The 24,349-nt window shown below is 35.3% G+C and overlaps 3 protein-coding genes and 1 long non-coding RNA gene across 11 annotated transcripts in view; 3 read left to right on the plus strand and 1 right to left on the minus strand.

Annotated features, from left to right (window-relative positions):
* Nucleotides 1–19,024, plus strand: part of LOC137236598 (uncharacterized) — a 41,457-nt gene extending 22,433 nt beyond the window's left edge. The window contains exon 2 of the long non-coding RNA XR_010948514.1: nucleotides 18,640–19,024. This is a non-coding gene — a long non-coding RNA (uncharacterized lncRNA). The remainder of the gene's footprint in view (nucleotides 1–18,639) is intronic.
* LOC137236590 (succinate--CoA ligase [ADP/GDP-forming] subunit alpha, mitochondrial-like) overlaps nucleotides 1–24,349 on the plus strand; it is a 182,236-nt gene that overhangs the window by 83,709 nt on the left and 74,178 nt on the right. The window lies entirely within an intron of this gene.
* On the plus strand, nucleotides 2,560–4,025 carry LOC137238601 (putative nuclease HARBI1). The gene is made up of 4 exons (XM_067763771.1): nucleotides 2,560–3,364; nucleotides 3,439–3,580; nucleotides 3,643–3,741; nucleotides 3,937–4,025. The coding sequence occupies exons 1-4, from the start codon at nucleotides 3,359–3,361 to the stop codon at nucleotides 4,023–4,025; spliced, it is 336 nt and encodes a 111-aa protein (XP_067619872.1). The 5' UTR covers nucleotides 2,560–3,358.
* Nucleotides 13,905–20,673, minus strand: LOC137236588 (uncharacterized). 4 transcript variants are annotated; one of them, XM_067759359.1, is made up of 6 exons: nucleotides 20,466–20,673; nucleotides 20,185–20,296; nucleotides 17,002–17,880; nucleotides 16,691–16,903; nucleotides 16,477–16,633; nucleotides 13,905–16,414 (listed from the first exon to the last, which is right to left on the minus strand). In XM_067759359.1, exons 3-6 carry the CDS (start codon nucleotides 17,860–17,862, stop codon nucleotides 16,290–16,292), a joined length of 1,356 nt encoding a protein of 451 aa, XP_067615460.1. In that variant the 5' UTR covers nucleotides 17,863–17,880; nucleotides 20,185–20,296; nucleotides 20,466–20,673; the 3' UTR covers nucleotides 13,905–16,289. The 4 variants fall into 4 exon arrangements, with proteins under 4 accessions (XP_067615460.1, XP_067615461.1, XP_067615459.1 ...); XM_067759360.1 differs by having other exon boundaries at nucleotides 17,002–17,830; nucleotides 19,365–20,296; XM_067759358.1 differs by having other exon boundaries at nucleotides 17,002–20,296.

The following is a 24,349-nucleotide window of genomic DNA, read 5'->3' on the forward strand; positions in this document are numbered from 1 at the left end:
AACGCAAAGCTGGCGGAAATGAGCAAGAGCGTGTCGAATGTAAAGAACGAAAACTTGCCCCGGCTGTTGAATGTCCTGTGATATCTGTGTCGCAAATCGGAAGGAAATCAAGCAGTCTTACCGTCAGAGGGAATGTGGATGGTAAAGAGCGTGTACTGACTGTAGATACGGGGGCATCTCATTCCTTGATTCGATCTGATTTGGTCTACAGGAGAGTAAAGTCATTACCTCGAGCAAGGTTGCGTACGGTAACAGGCGAATATAATCAAGTCCAAGGCGAAGTGGTATGTGAGGTATTAATTGGAAAAGTCATGGTTCTACACAAATTCGTTGTGGCGGAGATCGTTGATGAAGTCATATTAGGAGTGGACTTCTTGGTTGACCATGACGTCAGGATCGATATGCGGAGGAAAATTATGCGCTATAAGAACCAGGACATACCACTTAACTTTAGTTTGGAAAAAGGGTTCAGCAGTAATCGGGTACTGGTGGAAAAGACTCGACAAAGACCACGAAAGTCAAAGGCAAAGGTTGATAGATCGAATGGGCCAAATAAATCAAAATCAAAAGTACCTGCGAGAGAAACACTGGCATTGACAAAACCTAAAAGACGCAGGAAAACGAAGCAACGAATTTCCGAGAAAGAATGCGAGGGTAGTTTCAAGCCGGAGCGCACTACTCTTGTGAAATGTGGGAACGATACCGATTATGCAAAGCAAATCCGTCCAGCGCAAGCTCTACGAAGTGGTTCATTGACCAAACAACAGAGTGTGAAGGAACGGCCCAGGGTAATGAGTAGTAAGATGAAACACAGGTACGACAACGAAAATAATTCGGAAGGTTTCCGGGAGGGAAATTTGGTACTGTTATATAACCCTCACCGGCGGAGAGATGTTCCATCCAAATTTCGGTGCAGTTGGGAAGGCTCGTACAAGGTTGTGAAGAAGATCAGTGATATCATCTACCGCATACAAAGCATTGAGAAACCACGGAGTAGAAGAGTGGTACATATGGCGATGCTAGCGGCGTTTAGATTGGGAGATTTGTCTGATCGGGACGATCAGACTTAGGTGGAGGGCAGTGTTACGAATATTAGCAAAACTGAGGAGTGCTGCCATCTCCAGGCCGATGCTAAGCAGTGACGTGAATTCACATCAATAATTCAATCATTATGTATCTACATAAACGAATCAATAATTGCGTCTACACATATGTACACATTCCGACGAGCAACATTTACATACAAGGCAGCGAGAGATGAGATGTCACACACCGATGAATTTACTTATACGCTTATGTGTGTGCGGGAGACTGTAAACTACAAACACATGCATATATCTTATCTCAGTGGTCACAAGAGAGGGCAATAATTTGTGCACGTAGTTGTGGCTGGCGATTTTGTAGCCGAAACAACTAGTAACTTCTGGAAATCGAAGAGCCTAGAAGTATGCAGCGTAAACTATAAAAGCGGTGCAGCCGAGTAAGAAGGAGTTCAGTTTGATTTGAGTTGATCAGCAGTTACGACTAAGAAGATATCTAGCGAGCAATACCAGTATTATTTTGATTAGTGGAGTTTCATTTGAGCTATCAGTTTGGTTATTAAGCTATTCGTTGCACAGTTTGAGTGTTATTGTGAAGCATTTTAATAAAGGCCATTTTTCCATTATTCAATATTGGAGTTATTTATTCAACAGTTTAGCGATACGAACCTAGCAAAAGGGGCAAATAAGAGGATTTGCAGCAAATTCGTTACAATACTTATTAACATAAAATGAAATTAACATGTGACTATGTAACGTATAATTTACTAAACTTAAAATCTATGATATTATCGAAACAAGAATATAGACACAGCAACATGACATGAGTACAAATCTATTTCAACTTCCCAGTCTTTGTTTGAAGCTAAATGGTTAACTAAGATATTATATTTATGAAAAATATTAATAAACTGAATTGGATTAAAATACAAACAAACATATTTGCTACTATTATAATTGTATTATAAAATGGAGTTACAAAGCGGTTAAATTAGACATGCACATGGATTATTCACATGGAGAAAGTATACTAAACTTAAAATCTATGTTACTATGTAAATAGAAGGAAAAATTAAGACTTAACTAAATTTCGGATACACTGAGAATAAAGGAAAGAGATACAAAAATTTTGACACAGCAACATGACTTAGGTACTTATTTCAACTTCCCAGTCTTTGCATGAAGCTAAATGTAGTATGATAAAATGGAGTGACTAAGCGGTAAATTTATCAATGGCGTTACAATACTGTAAAATGAAAATACTTCTATAAAAATTGAAAATTCTATATAATTTCTATTCAACATTTAATACAAATACATGAAACATTGTATAAAAATTAATAATCACATGTATAAAACAAATTACCACATATGGTACCAGCTGGATTATTTAACAAATCAACATGACACATTTCTAAAAACAATTATGAGCTGCTATATAAATGAATACATACACATGCAATATTCACATGGTCAAACTTAAAGTGACATTAATTATTTTAATTTATTCAACATAAAGTGACTAAATGAATATTTCCATAATAATTGGAGGATATCTGAGACCGCTGGCTTGGGCATGATGGGAGTACCACTTGCTGGAGGGGAGTGAATTTATAATACCGATATATAAATATAATTTGCGAAGAATTACAAATCTTGAAAAAGCACATGGGAACAAGTCATATATTTAACAATTAAAAGGAAAAAATTTGTTCTACGGGTTTTTACTTTGCGACATATGTTAGCTGCTTATGCACGTCTAATTGTTGCAAGTATATTACCCTTATACGTTTGTTAACCTGGCGATTTAAGAGGCAATTTAAGAGCCTGAAAGATTCAATTCCCAAAACAGGAAGAAAAAGAAAAAAAAAAAAAGCAGAACTAGTTTTCAAATGCAAATTTTAAAAATAAAAGTATGACAAGGACGGAATTGTTGTTTGATGATTCGTCAGATGAAGAGGAAAGCTTACAGGAGCTAGCCAGAAGTAGAAGACGGGTGAGGGATGCTTCAAATCCTTTGGAAATGAATTCCACCACGTAAGTGTAGCTTTCTAAATAAGTTGTTAAATTGTTGAAGCTATAAGTTTTGTTTATAGATTTATTCAAAACTTCAGACTGTCCAAAGAAGCGTTCATGGATTTGTTGCCCAGTACAGATGAACTGCTTCAGCAATGCACAAGAGCAAAGTTGCATCTCTATAATGTTAGCAGAATTCCAGGGATTATTGGCTTGATGGCACAAACATTAAAATTGTTGTTCATAAAAAAGAATTACTGCATTTATATTACAACAGAAAAGGATTCTACAGCATTCGTGCTATGATTGTAAGTATACCATTTTGATATTAGTTTCAGGTTGTAAATACATAAGTATACATCCTTTTAAATATATTTTTTAGGTTTGTGACCATTCTATGACTATACGATACATAAATGCAAAATATCCGGGAGCACCACATGATTCTTTGGTGTTCAATATGTCGGCTTTGAATTCACATTTGGAACAGCTGCATCAAGGTCTTCGCAATACATGGTTTCTTGGTATGTGTTTATGTACATATAGTTGAAATGTAGACATATAATACATTATTTTTCATTTGTAGGCGATGCTGGATATGTCTTAAAGCCATGCTTACTAACGCCTTTTAGGAATCCTGAGGATGGTTCTGCAGAAAGTATAAACAACACACAGCATGCGAAAGGTAGAAACATCATAGAGCGAACAATTGGAGTTTTGAAAAATAGGTTTAGATGCTTGTTACAGGCAAGAGTCCTTCACTACACACCAGAAAAAACAATACAAATTATACACCAGAAAAAACAATACAAATTATAAGCGTGTGTGCGGCTTTGCACAATATTTGCATATTTTACAAAGCAAAAAATTCCTTTGGAAGAGTTATCTAATGAAGAGCACGACCATGATATCCCATTCGAGGAAGCCAAGCCTTATGCCACCGTAATAAGCGGTACCGCTTTTTTGTAAAGTCAGGTTAACGTAATTATTCTTTGTCAAATTATATCCGTCATTATTTTTGACTGTCCAATATTGTTTATGTTTACTAAATTCAATTTTTTCATGAATAAAAAAATGGATGAAATCGACATTACGTTGATGGTTTTATTGGAGGAAGACCTCCCGGAAGATGACAATGAACGGGAGTCAGAAGCCGAATTATTTAAACAGCGTACAAAGGAAGGAGATTTTAATACTGCTACATCTCAACTCAAACGAGTGCAAATTCCGGGAATATTTTCGGCTGACTCCCTTTCTTTTTGACTATGTCCTGAATTTCATAAGTACTGACATTAGCTCAAAGCCAACAAATAGCATTCCAACACCAATATCGGCTGAGCAGAGCTCCATATTCCTTAGGTAAATGAAATTTGTTTGCATCTTTATATGTGTAGTGAAGGCCGTACTTACTTATTTGTGTACCTACATATATTAAAATCTATCCGAAAGCAAATGGTAATTTTTTCAGAAAGTGTTACTCGGATGCAATCCTCGGCAATAGGTTGAAAGACACTGCCAAGGCATTCTACAGATTTCTCTGATGAATGATCTTGAATACTAATTTGTTTATATCATTTAAGCATGCCTAATCGGCAGGTTAGAATACTTTAATTGTAATGAATGCATTTATATTATGTGCGAGCAAAGATACAGTGAGGTAACGCGGGTCTGAATGATTGGGGCTGTGTTTAACATTCGTGCGGTGAATAACGACTGTCTGTAGGTATCTATTTAAAGCGTGGTAAGCTCCTGTGAATGGTCTTCTGGCGTTTCTATTCGACTTGCCTTTTATGGTGCGGGAAGGACCGCTTGGTCTTTTCCTGAATAATTCTATAAAGTGTCCGTCGAAGGTAAAAAACTAAAGGGTGATCGCGGAAACTATTTAAAGTATTTTTATGAAATCTGGTCAAGTCCCTTTTACTTGGTCCAAAATAGGCTACTATATAATTTGTATCCCAATCCGAGAATCCATTAGGGACTGCCCTATACGAAATAATCAATTTATTTGGCGATTTGCTTGAAATTTGGTACATTCTAGAGGAATATGCGGACGAAGTAAAAGCCCTGCTGTCATATTTCAATTCAGCTAGGTATAAAAATTGGGTTAAGTTGATAAGGTGCAACAATAACACGACCCTGAGATAGCTAAAGCAGATGGTGCGTAAAAGGAAAAGGTAGCTTAACACGATATTAAAGGCCTTATATTTTTAAGCTCCCACATAACATTTCTATGGTAGGAATAATTGTTGCAGGAGGCGACAAAAAATTTACAGATGCGAAGGATAAAGGGGCGGATAAACTTTCAAAGGCAGTGAAAATAGTACCAGAAGATGCTAGTACCCGAGCGTACCGGATTTGATCCCCTGTGCGGTGTCGAAGAACGCGTTGAAACTGTCGTTGAGTCACAACCCGAGTATACCAGCACTGGATTGAATCACGTATATCGACTCACAGATGTGAGCCATCACTACATCTTCCAATTAAACGACGAAGCGGACGATATGTTGTATCCAGAGTTTTAGAAAATATGCTAAGGTATGGGCAGTATTAATGTGCTTTTCAGAATCAGAAGCCATAAGGTCAACATTTATAATAAGCTAGGAGTAGGGGAAGTAGACGGACTTCGATAACCTGATATATGTCGAAAAAAGATAATGTTTAGTGAAGAGAACCCAACAGAGCACCATTATTTGCAGAAAAGAAATGTTTGTAGAGATTAGGTTAACTTTTTTATTTAGATACAAGGAACATGCAATATTAGTGTTTACAATTTTAATTAATTATTGAATAAACTGCAACACAAAAACATAACAGAAACAGAAAGCGATTAATTTCATTTCAAAACTTACAAGTCTATTAGTAAAAAAAATTAATTTAGTATAAAGAAAGAAATAGAGATATTTATGAAATTAAGGGATGAAATGAAATATTAAAAAACAATAAATTTTATTTATTTTGTGTTATTTAAAATACTTATAGTTGTATATTAACCTGATTCATATTTGAAACTTCTATATCGATGATGAAAATTTAGCTTGATACATTTTTTGTTCAGAGTTTAGTAAAGTACATGAATGGTGTATTTATTTTATCAAAAAAAAAAGTTCTTCATACTTTGCAGGACGAAATAATGTTAAAAACAATAGTTCCTGTATTATTTATATGGCAAAACTTCAAGTGTCATGGGGGACCTCTTAAAATTAACGTTTTTAGTTTCGGTTACAAATTTAATTCAAATTAATAGAAATTTTTTCTAAAACTATCTTAAAAAAGAATTAAATTTACAAATTCTATAAAAAGGCCCCTGCTATTTCTCTGTTCGCTGCTGTAATTAATAAGCAATAACATATTATTATTTAGTTTTGCTCCACCGTCTCTGACAAAAAACCTACTTCAGCCCATGATTCAATCAGAAGAGGTTTGCTCGACAGACGAATTTTTTGACAATTGCAGCCATTTTGCTCCCAAATCGAATTGACATCCGTTAACTGTGTTGCTTCTTTGCAATTTTTCGAAAAATATTAGTATAGAAAAAGGAAGCAATCAGTTTACAAATCCCCGATAAGTACTGAACTGCATAATTCATTAGAACATTTATTTTAATTTTATGATGAATTCATTAACTATGCCATGATCTATTAGTGTGGCTGAACATAGGTAATTTTTTGAAAAGTACGGACATCAAGGAATCGTGCACTTTCGTAAACCTATGAACAGACGAAACCTAAACCACTTCAAAATTCATCGTTCAACGTCAAAAACTCGACTAGTAAATGATTTACATAACAAGTAAGGAAGGCTAAGTTCGGGTGTAACCGAACATTACATACTCAGTTGAGAGATATGGAGACAAAATAAGGAAAATCACCATGTAGGAAAATGAACCTAGGGTAACCCTGGAATGCGGTTGTATGACATGTGTATCAAATGGAAGGTATTAAAGAGTATTTTAAGAGAGAGTAGGCCATAGTTCTATGGATGGACGCCATTTAGGGATATTGCCATAAAGGTGTACCAGGGCTGACTCTAGAATGTGTTACGATATGGGTATCAAATGAAAGGTGATAATGAGTATTTTAAAAGGGAATGGGCTTCAGTTCTATAGGTGCACGCCTTTTCGAGAAATCGCCATAAAGGTGGACCAGGGGTGACTCTAGAATATGTTTGTACGATATGGGTATCAAATGAAAGCTGTTAATGAGTATTTTGAAAAGGAGTGATCCTTAGTTCCATAGGTGGACGCCGTTTCGAGATATCGCCATAAAGGTGGACCAGGGGTGTCTCTAGTTGTACGATATGGGAATCAAATGAAAGGTGTTACTGAGCATTTTAAGAGGGAGTGGGCATTAGGTCTATAGGTGGACGCCTTTTCGAAATGTCGCCATTAGGGTGGGCCAGGGGTGACTCTAGAATGTGTTTGTATGATATGGGTATCAAACGAAAGATGGTAATGAGTATTTTAAAAGGGAGTAATCCTTAGTTCTATAGGTGGACGCCTTTTCGAGATATCGCCATAAAGGTGGACCAAGGGTGACTCTAGAATGTTTGTACGATATGGTATCAAACGAAAGGTGTTACTGAGCATTTTAAGAGGGAGTGGGCATGAGGTCTATAGGTGGACGCCTTTTCGAGATATCGTCATTAGGGTGGGCCAGGGGTGACTCTAGAATGTGTTTGTACGATATGGGTATCAAACGAAAGGTGTTACTGAGCATTTTAAGAGGGGGTGGGCATTAGGTCTATAGGTGGACGCCTTTTCGAGATATCGCCATTAGGGTGGACCAGGGGTGACTCTAGAATGTTTTTGTACGATATGGGTATCAAATGAAAGGTGGTAATGAGTATTTTAAAAGGGAGTAATCCTTAGCTCTATAGGTGGACGCCTTTTCGAGATATCGCCATAAAGGTGGACCAAGGGTGACTCTAGAATGTTTGTACGATATGGGTATCAAACGAAAGGTGTTACTGAGCATTTTAAGAGGGAGTGGGCATTAGGTCTATAGGTGGACGCCTTTTCGAGATATCGCCATTAGGGTGGGCCAGGGTGACTCTAGAATGTTTGTACGATATGGGTATCAAACGAAAGGTGTTACTGAGCATTTTACGAGGGGGTGGGCATGAGGTCTATAGGTGGACGCCTTTTCGAGATATCGTCATTAGGGTGGGCCAGGGGTGACTCTAGAATGTTTGTACGATATGGGTATCAAACGAAAGGTGTTACTGAGCATTTTAAGAGGGAGTGGACATTAGGTCTATAGGTGGACGCCTTTTCGAGATATCGCCATTAGGGTGGGCCAGGGGTGACTCTAGAATGTTTGTACGATATGGGTATCAAACGAAAGGTGTTACTGAGCATTTTAAGAGGGAGTGGGCATTAGGTCTATAGGTGGACGCCTTTTCGAGATATCGCCATTAGGGTGGGCCAGGGGTGACTCTAGAATGTTTGTACGATATGGGTATCAAACGAAAGGTGTTACTGAGCATTTTAAGAGGGAGTGGGCATTAGGTCTATAGGTGGACGCCTTTTCGAGATATCGCCATTAGGGTGGGCCAGGGTGACTCTAGAATGTTTGTACGATATGGGTATCACACGAAAGGTGTTACTGAGCATTTTAAGAGGGAGTGGGCATTAGGTATATAGGTGGACGCCTTTTCGAGATATCGCCATTAGGGTGGGCCAGGGGTGACTCTAGAATTTTTGTACGATATGGGTATCAAACGAAAGGTGTTACTGAGCATTTTAAGAGGGAGTGGACATTAGGTCTATAGGTGGACGCCTTTTCGAGATATCGCCATTAGGGTGGGCCAGGGGTGACTCTAGAACGTTTGTACGATATGGGTATCAAACGAAAGGTGTTACTGAGCATTTTAAGAGGGAGTGGGCATTAGGTCTATAGGTGGACGCCTTTTCGAGATATCGCCATTAGGGTGGGCCAGGGTGACTCTAGAATGTTTGTACGATATGGGTATCAAACGAAAGGTGTTACTGAGCATTTTAAGAGGGAGTGGGCATTAGGTATATAGGTGGACGCCTTTTCGAGATATCGCCATTAGGGTGGGCCAGGGGTGACTCTAGAATTTTTGTACGATATGGGTATCAAACGAAAGGTGTTACTGAGCATTTTAAGAGGGAGTGGACATTAGGTCTATAGGTGGACGCCTTTTCGAGATATCGCCATTAGGGTGGGCCAGGGGTGACTCTAGAATGTTTGTACGATATGGGTATCAAACGAAAGGTGTTACTGAGCATTTTAAGAGGGAGTGGGCATTAGGTCTATAGGTGGACGCCTTTTCGAGATATCGCCATTAGGGTGGGCCAGGGTAACTCTAGAATGTTTGTACGATATGGGTATCAAACGACAGGTGTTACTGAGCATTTTAAGAGGGAGTGGGCATTAGGTATATAGGTGGACGCCTTTTCGAGATATCGCCATTAGGGTGGGCCAGGGGTGACTCTAGAATTTTTGTACGATATGGGTATCAAACGAAAGGTGTTACTGAGCATTTTAAGAGGGAGTGGACATTAGGTCTATAGGTGGACGCCTTTTCGAGATATCGCCATTAGGGTGGGCCAGGGGTGACTCTAGAATGTTTGTACGATATGGGTATCAAACGAAAGGTGTTACTGAGCATTTTAAGAGGGAGTGGGCATTTGGTCTATAGGTGGACGCCTTTTCGAGATATCGCCATTAGGGTGGGCCAGGGTGACTCTAGAATGTTTGTACGATATGGGTATCAAACGAAAGGTGTTACTGAGCATTTTAAGAGGGAGTGGACATTAGGTCTATAGGTGGACACCTTTTCGAGATATCGCCATTAGGGTGGGCCAGGGGTGACTCTAGAATGTTTGTACGATATGGGTATCAAACGAAAGATGTTACTGAGCATTTTAAGAGGGAGTGGGCATTAGGTCTATAGGTGGACGCATTTTCGAGATATCGCCATTAGGGTGGGCCAGGGTGACTCTAGAATGTATTTGTACGATATGGATATCAAATTAAAAGTATTAATGAGGGTTTTAAAAGCGACTGGCCCTTAGATGTATATGTGAAGGCGTTCTCGCGATATCGACCAAAATGTGGACCAGGTGATCCAGAAAATCATCTGTCGGGTACTGCTAATTTATTTATATATGCAATACCACTAACAGTATTCCTGCCAAGATTCCAAGGGCTGTTGATTTCGTCTTGTAGAACTTTTTCATTTTCTTCTACTTAATATGGTAGGTGTCACACCCATTTTACAAAGTTTTTTCCAAAGTTATATTTTGCGTCAATAAGCCAATCCAGTTACCATGTTTCATCCCTTTTTTCGTAGTTGGTATAGAATTATGGCATTTTTTTCATTTTTCGTAATTTTCGATATCGATAAAGTGGGCGTGGTTATGGTCGGATCTCGGCCATTTTTTATACCAAGATAAAGTGAGTTCAGATAAGTATGTGGGCTAAGTTTAGTAAAGATATATCGGTTTTTGCTCAAGTTATTGTGTTAACGGCCGAGCGGAAGGACAGACGGTGGACTGTGTATAAAAACTGGGCGTGGCTTCCACCGATTTCGCCCATTTTCACAGAGAACAGTTACCGTTACAGAATCTATGCTTCTACCAAATTTGAGAAGGATTGGTAAATTTTTGTTCGACTTATAGCATTAAAAGTATTCTAGACAAACTAAATGAAAATGGGCGGAGCCACGCCCATTTTGAAATTTTCTTTTATTTTTGTATTTTGTTGCATCATATCATTACTGGAGTTGAATTTTGTCTTAATTTACTTATATACAGTAAAGATATTAAATTTTTTGTTAAAATTTGAATTTAAAAAATTTTTTTTTTAAAAAGTGGGCGTGTTCTTCATCCAATTTTGCTAATTTTTATTTAGCACATATATAGTAATAGTAGTAACGTTCCTGCCAAATTTCATCATGATATCTTCAACGACTGCCAAATTACAGCTTGCAAAACTTTTAAATTACCTTCTTGTAAAAGTGGGCGGTGCCACGCCCATTGTCCAAAATCTTACTAATTTTCTATTCTGCGTCATAACGTCAACCCATCTACCAAGCTTCATCGCTTTAACCACCTTTGGCAATGAATTATCGCATTTTTTCGGTTTTTCGAAATTTTCGATATCGAAAAAGTGGGCGTGGTTATAGTCCGATATCGTTCATTTTAAATAGCGATCTGAGATGAGAGCTCAGGAACCTACATGCCAAATTTCATCAAGATACCTCAAAATTTACTCAAGTTATCGTGTTAACGGACGGACGGACGGACGGACATGGCTCAATCAAATTTTTTTTCGATCCTGATTATTTTGATATATGGAAGTCTATATCTATCTCGATTCTTTTATATATGTACAACCAACCGTTATCCAATCAAACTTAATATACTCTGTGAGCTCTGCTCAACTGAGTATAAAAATGTAATTAGTAAATATCGGAGATGCCATAATGAAACGTACTCATTGAGCATGTTAACTTATTCATTCCGTATGTTCGGAAAATTCGTCCCCATTTAAGAATTTGGGGAATCGGTTTATATTTGGAATATTATGTAGTATATACTTATTTGATATATTCGGACCCCGTGAGGTAGTATGAAATGGACGTGTTCCGAATATTCTAAATTAACGGAAGACTTCCATGAATACTCAACGTAAAGGAGCTTTCCGAAATTTCAGAGTAAAAAGGTGAATACTCCCTGTGTAGCAGGACCACATAAAAGCTGAACTCTTCTGTCAAAGTCAAGACTGGAATATACAGTTCTAAGACAATAAGCCATTTCCTTTTACATTTTTTTTTGGCAGACCATGTCGGCTGCCTTTTCAATATAGTCCTATCTCAAAATATTTTTCAAAAACTTACCATTTCATGATTTGTCACAAAAACGCCCTATATTAGAATTAGATTGAAGAACGCCTCAGAATGCTTTTCATTAACTCCCTCTTATGTCAAAATGCATTGAACTTATGCTCATATAGGGGGTTTTTGAAACAAATTGTGATAGTGTATTTTTGAATAAAATTCTAAACCAACATAGCTCTTTATAAATTCATGAAATATTTAGTAGAAAATGAATTATTTCCTCCAAAACCTGTTGGCATTTACAAATTTTTTATCACTACTAATATACTACTAAATGTACTTTTCTACTACAATTTTCGCTAAAGGGAATTGAATTATTCCCCGCTTTCCTTACTTCGTAAAAGCAACCCGTCCAGATTTTTCAATTTGGGAGTGTCAAAGCTCTGCCGTCATTGAAGAACAAACCTCTAGTAATTGAATCATGACTTCAGCCTGCCCAACTAAATTGCCAATTTCTAATCGTAATAGCGATTGCTTTTGTGGGGGTAATTTTTTTTTATAATTTTGGCCATTGTTTTGAAAAACAAATCGTTTTCATCGGCTTCTTCTTCCGGCCGTTTTCTGTTCTCCGCCGATTCTCTTAAAATTTTTAGTCGTTCCTCCGAGTTTTTTTCCTTCTGAGATTTCTTTTTCTTTTGGATAGCAGGAAGTTGGGGAACTTTGTCAGTTGCTGCACTGGATGTTGAGTCAATGGGTACGTTGGGGTAGTCGCCTATTATTTCGTCACCTAGTATACTACTAGTGCCTTCTGACTGCCATTCTTCTAAAAGAAATTCTGCGGAACAATCCATTTCATAATTTTCTTCCATGCTACCACCGATCTGCTCCCCATGTTGAATGTTTGTTACGGTACTAAACATATAAAATAAATTCATATTGTTGTATCATTAAAATTATATTGGGACATGCAACAACTATTACCGTCTTTACGCCGAAGGGCACGAATCTAGGAAAGACAAGCTTTCACTCCTTCGCTTTGCGGCATTGCCTGCAGAGCCGGTACAGGGTTTGCCTCTTCTGCGAACGTAATAGTCCCGAACGCCCATCTCTCGCTGCAAGCTAAACCTGCAAATATTAAGTCGTTAGCTTAATGTGAAAATGTGCTAAGTCACTTTTTTTGAAGAATTGTATTTTAATGCAGTTTTAAAACTGCATTCAAAGTACATCGATCACAAAAAAAAAAAATATTTTAATTTTTCATTTTTATATGCTGTTGACAATGATGTGTAAGTGTGCTAAGTCTTCAGCTGTTAAAAAGGATGTGCTAAGTCAACCTGTCAATAATATCAATCTGAATTACTAGTTTTTGTTGTTGTATTAACGATAAAGATACTCCCCGAAGGCTTTTGGGGAGTGTTACCGATGTTGATGGTCCTTTGCCGGATATAGATCCGGTACGTTCCGGTAACAAAGCAGCATTATGGTACTAGCCCGACCATATCCGGAACGATTTGGCATAACCACATGAAACCTTCTAGGCCATACCGCCCTTCCACCCCCTAGATCCATGAGAAACTTGGGATGGTCATAGCCTCGGCCGTCAATCAAACAGGATTGGGTTGGACCCAGCAAAAATGTGCCCGTAAATTGACTAGGAAAATGACTAACAGCTGTGTCGATGGAACACGTAAATCGTTAAGTAGCATTTGTACAGGGCAGCGGTAACTTTCGTGACCAGTCCATTTCGTCGTACCTATTTATGTGATTGTCCATACTGCTCACACATATACGGTTTTAGGTTATCGAAATGTAAACAAACTATAGTGCTGTACTGTTCTTACATTCACGTTCTGGCAATCATTTTTTGAGTTATATACCTGTAACTTTACGAGTATTTTTACGTTAATATGACCGTCTTTTGACTAGTGTTATGACCGTTTTTTTACTTGGATTACACTGCTATATAAATAAAATATTTCTTTAATTCAAATCTATTAACATTTCTTGTATTAAACAATTTTACAATATATTACATTATTTATAATAGTTGTAAATTATTAACTATAAGTCTTAAGGAATAGTTTTTCAGTCTTGTTGGTGACCCATAAATACAAATTTTATTGTATGCGATTGTATGCATACAAAGTTAAGGGAAACTTAAATAAATTAATTAATGATATAGAAAACAAAAGAAAAGAACTAACAGAACTATTTGTTGCAGTAAACCATCAAATCGTGAGTAGGCAATTCACAATTTGGGTAAGTTGACTTGTAATTCGCCAATTTTAATGCTATAACTTTTTTATTTTAGTTCAGAAAGCTGCAATTGAAGTTCGAAAGTTACAATTGAAGTTCAAAAATTTCAATTCAAGTTCAGAAAATTAAATTCAAGCTCAGAATTTCAATTTGTAGTTCAGAAAATTAAAATTGAAGTTCAGAATTTCTGTTTGTAGTTCAGAAAATTATAATTGAACTTAAATTGTTATTTTCTGAACTTCAGTTGTAATTTGCTGAACTGCAGTTGAAATTCCTGAGCTTCAATTATAATTTACTGAACTTCTATTGAAAATTGTGAACTTCAATTGTAATTATTTGAACTTCAATTGAAATTTCCGAGCTTTCAGAACTTCAATTGCAACTTTCAAATTTTTTTTACATAAAATGAACAATTTAACATTTTTTTGACAGTTAAATTGGTGAATTGCCTACCAGTGGTTTGAAACCACTTACATTCGTATTGGCGCTTCTCTATATCATTAATATAACAATATCTTTTTAATAATTCAATTAATACACAAATATAAATTTTTTCCCTTTACATTTTAGAACTGTGTACAAAAATATGTAATTTTACATATCACAACCTAAACCAAAAAGTATTTCAACTCATAATCAGAGAAGATTTGTGTTGAATGTTGATTTATACCACGAAAATAACAAAATTGGTAACAAAACCAGGCTAAACGATAACGTTAACTACAAAAAAAAAAGTTATTTCACGATGCTTTCATGGATCGATTTACACTTAAATACCGATCTGAAATTTTTTTAAGTTTTCATATTTTTTAGTTTAAAATGCGATATATGCATTCTGTGGCATAATTTTAGATTGAATGTACTTCATGCAATTTTCTTTCTTCGTGATTTTGCAATAATAAACGTAGGTACTCATAGTAATTTTTTGTTTTGAATTATGTGATTACAATATTTATAAGGACTATTTAGTTGATGGTATTGGTACTGTCAGTTAAATTCATCAGCAATTATTTATATTCAAAATATTTTTTTGTTATACATCTATTTTATAAATTTTGGTTAAAAATTATTGACAAATTCGTTGCAATTAGATTGCTTTAAAAATCTTTGCAAACTTTGTGCGATTGTTGAATATTCAGGCAGGTTCTGAAATTCGAGTATTATTTTAATTAGAGCATAAAAAGCTTAGTAACGTAGGAAAAAACTTAGAATTATTTCAGTTAAGTTCATCACAAATATTTATAGTCAAAATACTTTTTTCTTATACATTGCATTTAAATTGCTTTAAAAATCTTCGCAAACTTTGTGCGATTGTTGAATTTTATTTTAATTAGAGCATAAAAAGCTTAGTAACGTAGGAAAAAACTTAGAATTATTTCAGTTAAGTTCATCACAAATATTTATATTCAAAATACTTTTTTCTTATACATCTAGTTTATAAATTTTTGGTTAAAAATTATTGACAAATTCGTTGCAATTAAATTGCTTTAAAATTCTTTGCAAACTTTGTGCGATTGTTGAATATTATTTTAATTAGAGCATAAAAAGCTTAGTAACGTAGGAAAAAACTTTGAATTATTTCAGGTAAGTTCATCACAAATATTTATAGTCAAAATACTTTTTTGTTATACATTGCATTTAAATTGCTTTAAAAATCTTTGCAACCTTTGTGCGATTGTTGAATATTATTTTAATTAGAGCATAAAAAGCTTAGTAACGTAGGAAAAAACTTAGAATTATTTCAGTTAAGTTCATCACAAATATTTATAGTCAAAATACTTTTTTCTTATACATCTAGTTTATAAATTTTTGGTTAAAAATTATTGACAAATTCGTTGCAATTAAATTGCTTTAAAATTCTTTGCAAACTTTGTGCGATTGTTGAATATTATTTTAATTAGAGCATAAAAAGCTTAGTAACGTAGGAAAAAACTTTGAATTATTTCAGGTAAGTTCATCACAAATATTTATAGTCAAAATACTTTTTTGTTATACATTGCATTTAAATTGCTTTAAAAATCTTTGCAAACTTTACGAGATTGTTGAATATTATTTTAATAAGAGCATAAAAAGCTTAGAATAGGAACGTAGGAAAAAAAGAATTATTAGGTTCTTCTATAATTTTTAATCAAGATTATTTCAGTGTGTCTTGTTCGTTTGTTGTAGGTAGGTTTATGCTGTTGCAGAGCTGGATTTATTGATCAGATACCGCCTTTGTTTATGCCGGTTGTGGCTCAGCGTTAAACACCGTCTCATGCTGTCTTCGAAGTTGATCCTGCCTTGCAGTTTGAAAACGTCTAAATTAATAGGAATGGACAATGTTAGTAATAACATTTTAAAGAAATTTAAATTACACTACCAAAAACAACGCTGTTCACGAGTTTCAGTTTAGATAAAGATCGTTTGCCCTGTACTCCGTCCCAGTTAAAATTGAAAAGAACGTTGTCAGAGAAAAGTTTTCTCATTACTCCAATAATGTCTGATAATGCACCTTTCAGCATAAAGATATATGATTTCTAAATGAAAACCACCAATTTAAGTTATGAAACACAATTAAAAATATTCAAAAATACCATTGATTCTTGATAATCATCTGAGTCCAACTTTTTCTCAATGTCATAAACTGAATCCAGCGATGTTAGTGGCATAACGATAGAGAGCTCGGTGTGAGTATCATTTTCCGTTTCTCCGCTGATACGGCATACTATTTTGTGCGTTTTCTTAATCAGAACTTTTGAGTCACGCATGACCTTATAGATAGCCATGACTTCTGCCAATTCTGGAAGCTGAAATGATAGCATAAATAATAATTAAAGAGAATCAAGGTATTGCGGCTACAATTGCTAGGGTTTCACAAATAACAGTTCAATATTTCACTACGCACCTTTTCTTCAATCTTAGTCAATCTAAATTCCAGGTCGATATGCTTCTGTAATATTGTTTGTAGTATTGCCATTATATTTTCGTTTGTTGTAGGGAATGTTCCTTCGTTGGTTAAGGAAGTAGCCGCATTATTCAAAACGGTACTCGTTGTATTTAAGGAAGAGTGAAAGGACGCGCTGTGTTGTGCTACATCGATGAAATCGGCGTTTGCTGAATCGGAATTGGAGGGAAGTAAATCATTCAATTTGTTGTGTGTTTGGTTGGTACTAGAGCTGGACGAATTATTGAAATTGTTGTTTATAGCTTTTGAGCTAGATGGAAACGGTTCGCTGTGTAGTGCTACATCGACCAAATGCGCATTTGTTGCATTGAAGCCCTTTGACAAGTTAAACCTTCGGAATTTTGGCGTATATGGTTCGCTGGTTGTGGCGCTAGACAGATGACGGAGATTGGCGTTCTTTGCATATAATTTAGATGGAAACGGTTCGCTGTGTTGTGCTACATCCACGACATGGGGGTTTGTTGCAATATAATTCGAAGCAAATTCATCGACCAAATTGGCATTTACTTTGCCCTTCACCAGCTTTACCTTTTTAATTCTTAGTTGGTTGGCTGTAGAGCCAGACGAACTATGCAAATTGGCGTTATTTGCATACAATTGAGATGGAAACGGTTCGCTGTGTTGTGCTACATCCACGAAATAGGGGTCCGTTGCATTGGGAGCGGAGGGAAGTACATCTACCATACCCTTGAATGTTTGGTTGGTAGTAGAGCTGGAAATATTTAAAAAGGCGTTGCTTTTCCTATTCGAAGTAGAGGTATACATATCTATGTCTTCTTCAAATATGTCCTGGGTCGCCATTCTTTCTGATCATATGTTCTCCATGAAAAAAAAGAAATACAATTACGAGTAGCATTTATAGTAATTTGTTTGAAAATATATGAGGAGGTCCTCACTGTAGGGTTATTATTTTTATTTAACTTTGTGTTTAAGTTACTTTGAACTTTGTAATTTTTGAATTTTTACATCAAGAAGATATTATGTATGTGACTATTCATATTAATAAAAAATAATAAAGCATACTACACTCGCCAAAACGTAACATTTCATTCATATGTGAATTCGAGTAAATTGATAAAGTTAATTTTACCATTGATGCCTTAGGAAAGCTTCTTACGAATATAATATATATATATATTTTCCAAAATAAACATTTTGGAAATGTTACGTTTTGGTGTGGACCTCCGCATGTCATCAAATTGGAGCAAGCGATAATATAAGAATATTAGTTAGAAAATTTGTGAAAAAGGTTATGAAGTAAGGGTATGAGAAGATATTTATTTTCAAAAGGAATACAAAAATACTTATGTTCAATATCTTCCCAGGAAATTTCAAGTCTCATTTCATCCAACCTACTTCCAACCAATATACCAAGGGCTGAAAGTGACTCAAGTGGTGCTTCGTAATAATTATCGACTTTAAGAAATGCGTTCGCTACTACCACGTCCTTTCCCGATTCGTTTATTGTTTCTATTATTTTTATTGGACCTGTCCCCTTACTAAAGAAGAATGAATCCTTCTCTTTTTTTGGATCAATAATAAGAGAACCATATTTTGATGTTTTTTTTTTATTTCTAGGCATTTTCTCTCCTGAAGGCGAAAATGAAGTTGCTGCAAAATTTGATTGGGCTTTTTTATCAACTTTTTCAGGAATTGCATAAAATTTTCAAATTTGTATGCAGAGAATTGATCCAAAGTCCCATTATCTCTGGCACACGCAGGCAAATGCAACAAACAGTGGATGTTAAAGCTAATTAAATCGTCACCGTAAATTTCACCAAAGAGGTTGACAAACTCGTCTAACATTTCTTTTACAACATTGGTTTCGGTTTCGCAAAATGTTCCACAAGAAAGGATTCGTATGCTGGCATGTAAAAGAAGGAAATGATAATACAAATTATCATCAACGCAACCTTTTAAAACAAATATCCCAGAATAAAGTAAAAACTGTCTGTACTCTGTTGATTTCCAGTTTTTATTTTCTTCTAAATTTCTGCAAACTCTTCCGAATTCTGAAGGGACGTAGGAAGATATATAGTCAAACCTTGTATTCATTTCAGCAATGTTTCCCTTGTTAACCAATTGCTGAAGTAGTTTTTTTGTCACGCCTAGATCAACAAGATGCATTGGATCTAGGGGGAATTGGGATACCATACGAAAGTTTGCTGCCTCAAGCACACTTTGTTGTTGTAAGTTATGGTGTTCCTTGTCAAGTCTGTTCTTAAAGGATAAGTCGGTTCGCAACTCACATATCTGTTTTGAGAATGACAATCTTGTTCCTATACGTTCTCCCACCTGGCAACACTTAGGACAACTGTGTTTTCCGCTATGTCCTTGTACTCCAGAAATAAAAGCTCGTGCGGGTGAATCGCATATAAATAGATGAATATCAAACCGTTTCAAATCGGGGAACGAGCCTACTTTCAAGCCATTTATCCTTAATAGACTAACTTCCTCCGCGAAGTCTTTCAAAAAACCGTTTGCGTTTGTTGGTTTTTGTTTTCCTGAAAAACACGCAATCAAAAAAGGACGCTCAATTGCATTACCGACAATTGATCCTAGAATCGGCCATAGCACTCTCTTCGAACTTTCAAATGGTTTGAGACCATCAATTCCCACATCTATTAATACTTGTGTAGCGTTTTTTAGACTAGGAAACAACCTTGACTCGAAGTAGGACTGAATGCCATAGTATACAAACTCACCACCGATAATATTCTGTACTTCCACACTATTTTTGGGTGTTTCAAGAATTGTCTGTGCCGACAGCGGCAGATTTTTCACCCCAATAATTAATAAGGTCCGAACGAGATCATTTAATGCTTCTTGGGTAATATTATGTCGCATGGCCCATGACTTTATATAATACAATTTTTCTGCAGTCGAAAGTTCAGAAGGGAAGCTGTCGAACGTATTCTCAGCATCTGTTGCGCATTCAGAAGATTCCTGACGGCAGAAAGAGCTTTCGGAGGTGGTGTCCCACACATCTGTCGCAACTGCATTAAAATCAGCATCTGCCCGAGCAAATTTTGAAATATTGGCGTATTCGGCTACACTGCGCTTAAATTCTTGATTTTCCTGACTGCAAAGGTTATAAAACGTTCTTCTCTTCATATTTCTTACCTGATATAGGACACGTTCAGAAACACAAAAATAGCGCGGACTCAAATACGCGAGCGTAAAAATTCTGCTTCCACTGCTGATATACTTAACCTTTTCCAAAGTATATGCTTGCCTAAATATTGAATAAAAAAATGTAAATGTTAGCCAAATCACTGTGTAGGGGCGACCCTGATTAGAAAAACTTTTGAAATTGAAAAAACTTGTTTCTAAATTTTTGATTTTTTCAGACTCAACTTTATGGACTTGAATAAAACAAGAAATAAATTCCTTAGCAAACTTACCTGCAAAGCATTAGAAGTCTCAGCAGAAGCATAAATTAATTTTGTCTCCACTTTCTGCGTAGCCGACAATTTCTTAAATTCTTCATCTGAACGACGAGCTACTTGTTTGAAATTATATGCTGCCTGCAAATTATCTGTACAATTTACTTGTTTGAAATTATATGCTGCTTGCAAATTATCTGTACAATTTATGCATACAATTTTTGGAAGATTAGGGGGACTCATGTAACCGTATAAATGCCTTATAAAGTGTGTAAACGTATAAATTTATCTAGTTTACGCACGAGCTGTCAAAGTTTGTATGAAAAATCATTTACACAATTTGTATAAATTTACGCGCACATTTCATTGTGTAAACGCGGTAAACTCAAAGGAATGCAACCTTGCAGACATTACAGACGGCATTTTCATCAAAAATCTCCAACATCAGCAAGTAAAGGCGTTTTAGTTTTGATTTTTCACTTAATCTTGGTATTTTTTAATTTGTATAACAATCAAAAAAATTTTTTTGGAAATAATACAGCTGAAAAACAATCAAGTTTATCAAGAGTATTACTAGGTGCGTTCATATAACCGCGTGTGTAAATGGATATAATTTTACACCTTATAAGTTTATATGCTATCACGAGTCCCCCTATTATCAATTGATGTTGCGTGCAACTATGGTAAACGGAATGGCTGATTCGCAGAAATTTTTGTGACGTATTTGAGGGTACATAGCATGTAAGAAAAGGCAAGCATATATGTATCGGGCATTTCAATTAGGCCATCTCATTCTGCCATACTAACAATTGTGGAACAATGTGGGATATTTTGTTGTTGGTCGCCATCTTTGGTCACTAGATTTTTGCTGGGGATAAGCTACATATTGCGCTGGCAACCCTTTGAGGGGGTTGCGCTACACAACCCCTTCAAATTGGATTCACCCAATTGAGACAAGTCTTTGGTGTTTGATAAATGCTTTGCGCTGACCATAATCTATTATGGAAAATCCGCTCAAATATAGCATGGTTACATTTAATTAAAGCCACTTAAAAATATCAACACAAAAATTTAATTATTTTCCGTGATGACCAGTTTTTTCCATATTTAAATGACAATAAAGTACGAAGAAGTTAACTGGAAAAGTATTCATAATGAAATTTTCCTAAAAATTTAATAATAAAAAAGGCAATTTACAAATATCTCAACATCTCTGTTCCGAAAATTGTCATCGTTCTAAATGAGTGCTGCCAATGTGCCATATAAAAGGCTTGCATTAAAAAGTACTAGCCTATATTTGCACGTCCTCAATTGGTGATTAAACAATTGAAGAAAAGGCAATACATTATAAAAGCTCTTAAGTTCCTCCATATATCCTTCCTAGCGGTATATGGTCAAATACTGTATCTATACTGGTTTGCGAGTTTGCAAATTGCAATAGCAATATCCTATTTTCTAAGAAAAATATTCATTTAAACACAATAGTTTGTAATTACAGCCATTTAAAGTAGGCTCTATAGGTAGTAGTAGCTTTTTTGATAGCAAGGAAATTAACTTTGAATACAAATCTGCTCAAGTAAGATAGAATTCAACCAAAACAATTTCAATCTTTTACCAATGCTGTGCAAATAGGCAGAGATACTATTCTCAACAACTCGGGTCCTATATTTATATTCCGTCAAACACTGTTAAAATATCAGCTTTAAAAAAAAAATGTAGTCCGATGGAGCCAGTCAATAACCTCTGAAGAGTTTCTCCCAATGGAACATTTTTTTGTGTGGCACAGATGAAGGAAAACAGGGAAGGTGAATCAGGTGAATAGAAAAAGCCTGAATCACCGTAGGACGATGCCATGGAAATAGACATATGTTTATCGAAATTCTCGGAATTAGGAAGCTCCAACGAAATCGCCGATGGACCTATGCACTTTGATGTATTTAAATGACTTAAACTCAAGTATCTGTTTTTGTTATATTATCTACAAAAAATATCCACACTCTATTTGGCCAATGCACAATGTGTTCATTTACAAAATCCATTTTACAACAATAGCAAAATAAGTAGTAAAATTTTGACATATAGCAAGAAAACAATAGATTGTCTTTGCGAAGTTTCAGCCAAATTCGAATATATCTTCATGTTTTTTGAATACTTTATAAAATGAAGAGCCCTATGGTTTTATGTAAGCGAGTTATCCGCGAGATTTACCTAAAAAGGAAACCAATTAACTCACAAGAGCCTAACTCACACGATTAATTAAAAAAATCAACCCAATTACGAAGTATACAAAATCTGCTATGAAGTACTATTTCTTGTATGTCTTATGTTCGGACACCATGAAGATGATTTAAGACTTTCCTGGTTTATAATTAACTACTTGTTTGTTTGTTTTCGAAATGGTACCGTCGCAATATACCAGTAAATGCTTCTTTCTCTTCAGTTGCTCTTAAACAATCATAATAATTCATATTCAATAATTATAAGCCGGTGTTAAGCTCATGAATTCTTAAATATTAAACTACTTGAATAATAAGAAGGGGCTATTTTTGCTATTGACCAATTTTGGGCCTTTTTTGCACTCAACTCCTAAATTGATTTAACATATCTGATGGCAATGAAAGTATACAAAAAATAACCTTGGGGAAAAAGTATTTAGTACTGAATGGAAAAAAAAGTGTGCATTCATTTCAAGTTTACATTCATTAAAGATTGGGAATGTTTCCTTCATTCACACTCTATATTGAATTATATTTTACCATTCAATAACACACACACTTTAGCTTTGAGTTAAAGTATTTTAAGCCATTCAGGAATGGAGATTTATAATATGACCAAAAAATCACATATTTTAAAAGCACACTCAATTGATTCAATCTTTTTACAGCTCTGCCAGTGAAGCATACGTAAAGTAATTTTTGTAAAAAATTTTTTAACTCTCTCAATTTTATTACGAGTTAGATTCATAGAAAAGATTCCATATTATTGAGCAATATTCAAGTCAACTTCTGTCCAAGGATATATAAAGTGCCTTCAACGTCATAGGGTCCTTAAAGTCACTGGTGTTACGTCTACTGAACCCAACCATTGCAACAAATTTTGAAAGAGCGAAGTCAATCGTACTAGAAAAAGAGAGTTTGGAGTTAAAAATTACACTCAAGTCTTTACTCTCTTGACAACGATTAAGATATTTAGTATTTAGCTTGTAGATAAAGTATGTGGCAGTTGTCTTTTTGGAAAAGGACACAACACAGCATTTGTCTGAATTTAAAAATAAATTATTGTCTGCGCACCATCCGGCAGAAGAGTCCAGATCAGAACTGTTAGAAATAGTTTGACAAATAAATAGTATTTTTTGTTAAATATATAGTTTTAGTGTTATATTTCAACCATTAAAGGTGAGGAGTGATGAGGAAACATATTGAGTAAAAAGTGCTAAGTCAGGAGAAAAAATTTGTTTTGAGTGCGGAAATTCTGCTAAGTCATAAAATAGCTGAGGTTAGCATACATATATGTATGTAATACTCCTATATTGCTAATAGAAAATGCTCGCAATGTATTTTGAATTCGAAATCAAAACAAGACAGCCTATAAAATTTTTGTGATTGTAGCAGCATAAGTGTGACAAGAAAAAATTAAAATTTAGGTACATTCGATTATTGAATACAATAACAAAAACGTTTAAAAAGCAATATATCGGCACTCTGATGTTTGGGAATGTACCTAGCTTTTTGTAGCAATATGGGAGTATTACATATATGTTAGCATACATGATTTTTATTTATATTTTTCAAAGCTTCTACACACAAAAGTATTGCAAATGAGGTATTTTCATTCACAGGTTATTTCAAAATTATTCATTTTTTTCGTCTCCTGTAAAATTATTAAAAGTTGACTTAGCACAT

This window comes from Eurosta solidaginis, chromosome 1 (genome assembly GCF_040869045.1).
Source record: "Eurosta solidaginis isolate ZX-2024a chromosome 1, ASM4086904v1, whole genome shotgun sequence".
Lineage (NCBI taxonomy): Eukaryota > Metazoa > Arthropoda > Insecta > Diptera > Tephritidae > Eurosta > Eurosta solidaginis.

Bases quoted from the DNA above. Each gene is read 5' to 3' on its own strand.
- LOC137238601 (XM_067763771.1), top strand. The intron at 3,581-3,642 runs GTATGTGTTTAT...TTTCATTTGTAG, and splicing joins TCGCAATACATGGTTTCTTG to GCGATGCTGGATATGTCTTA. The intron at 3,742-3,936 runs GTAGAAACATCA...TTCCTTTGGAAG, and splicing joins CAACACACAGCATGCGAAAG to AGTTATCTAATGAAGAGCAC.
- LOC137236588 (XM_067759357.1), bottom strand. From the start codon at position 20,497: ATGCTTCTGCTGAGACTTCTAATGCTTTGCAG. The intron at 20,297-20,465 runs GTAAGTTTGCTA...TTCAATATTTAG, and splicing joins AGACTTCTAATGCTTTGCAG to GCAAGCATATACTTTGGAAA.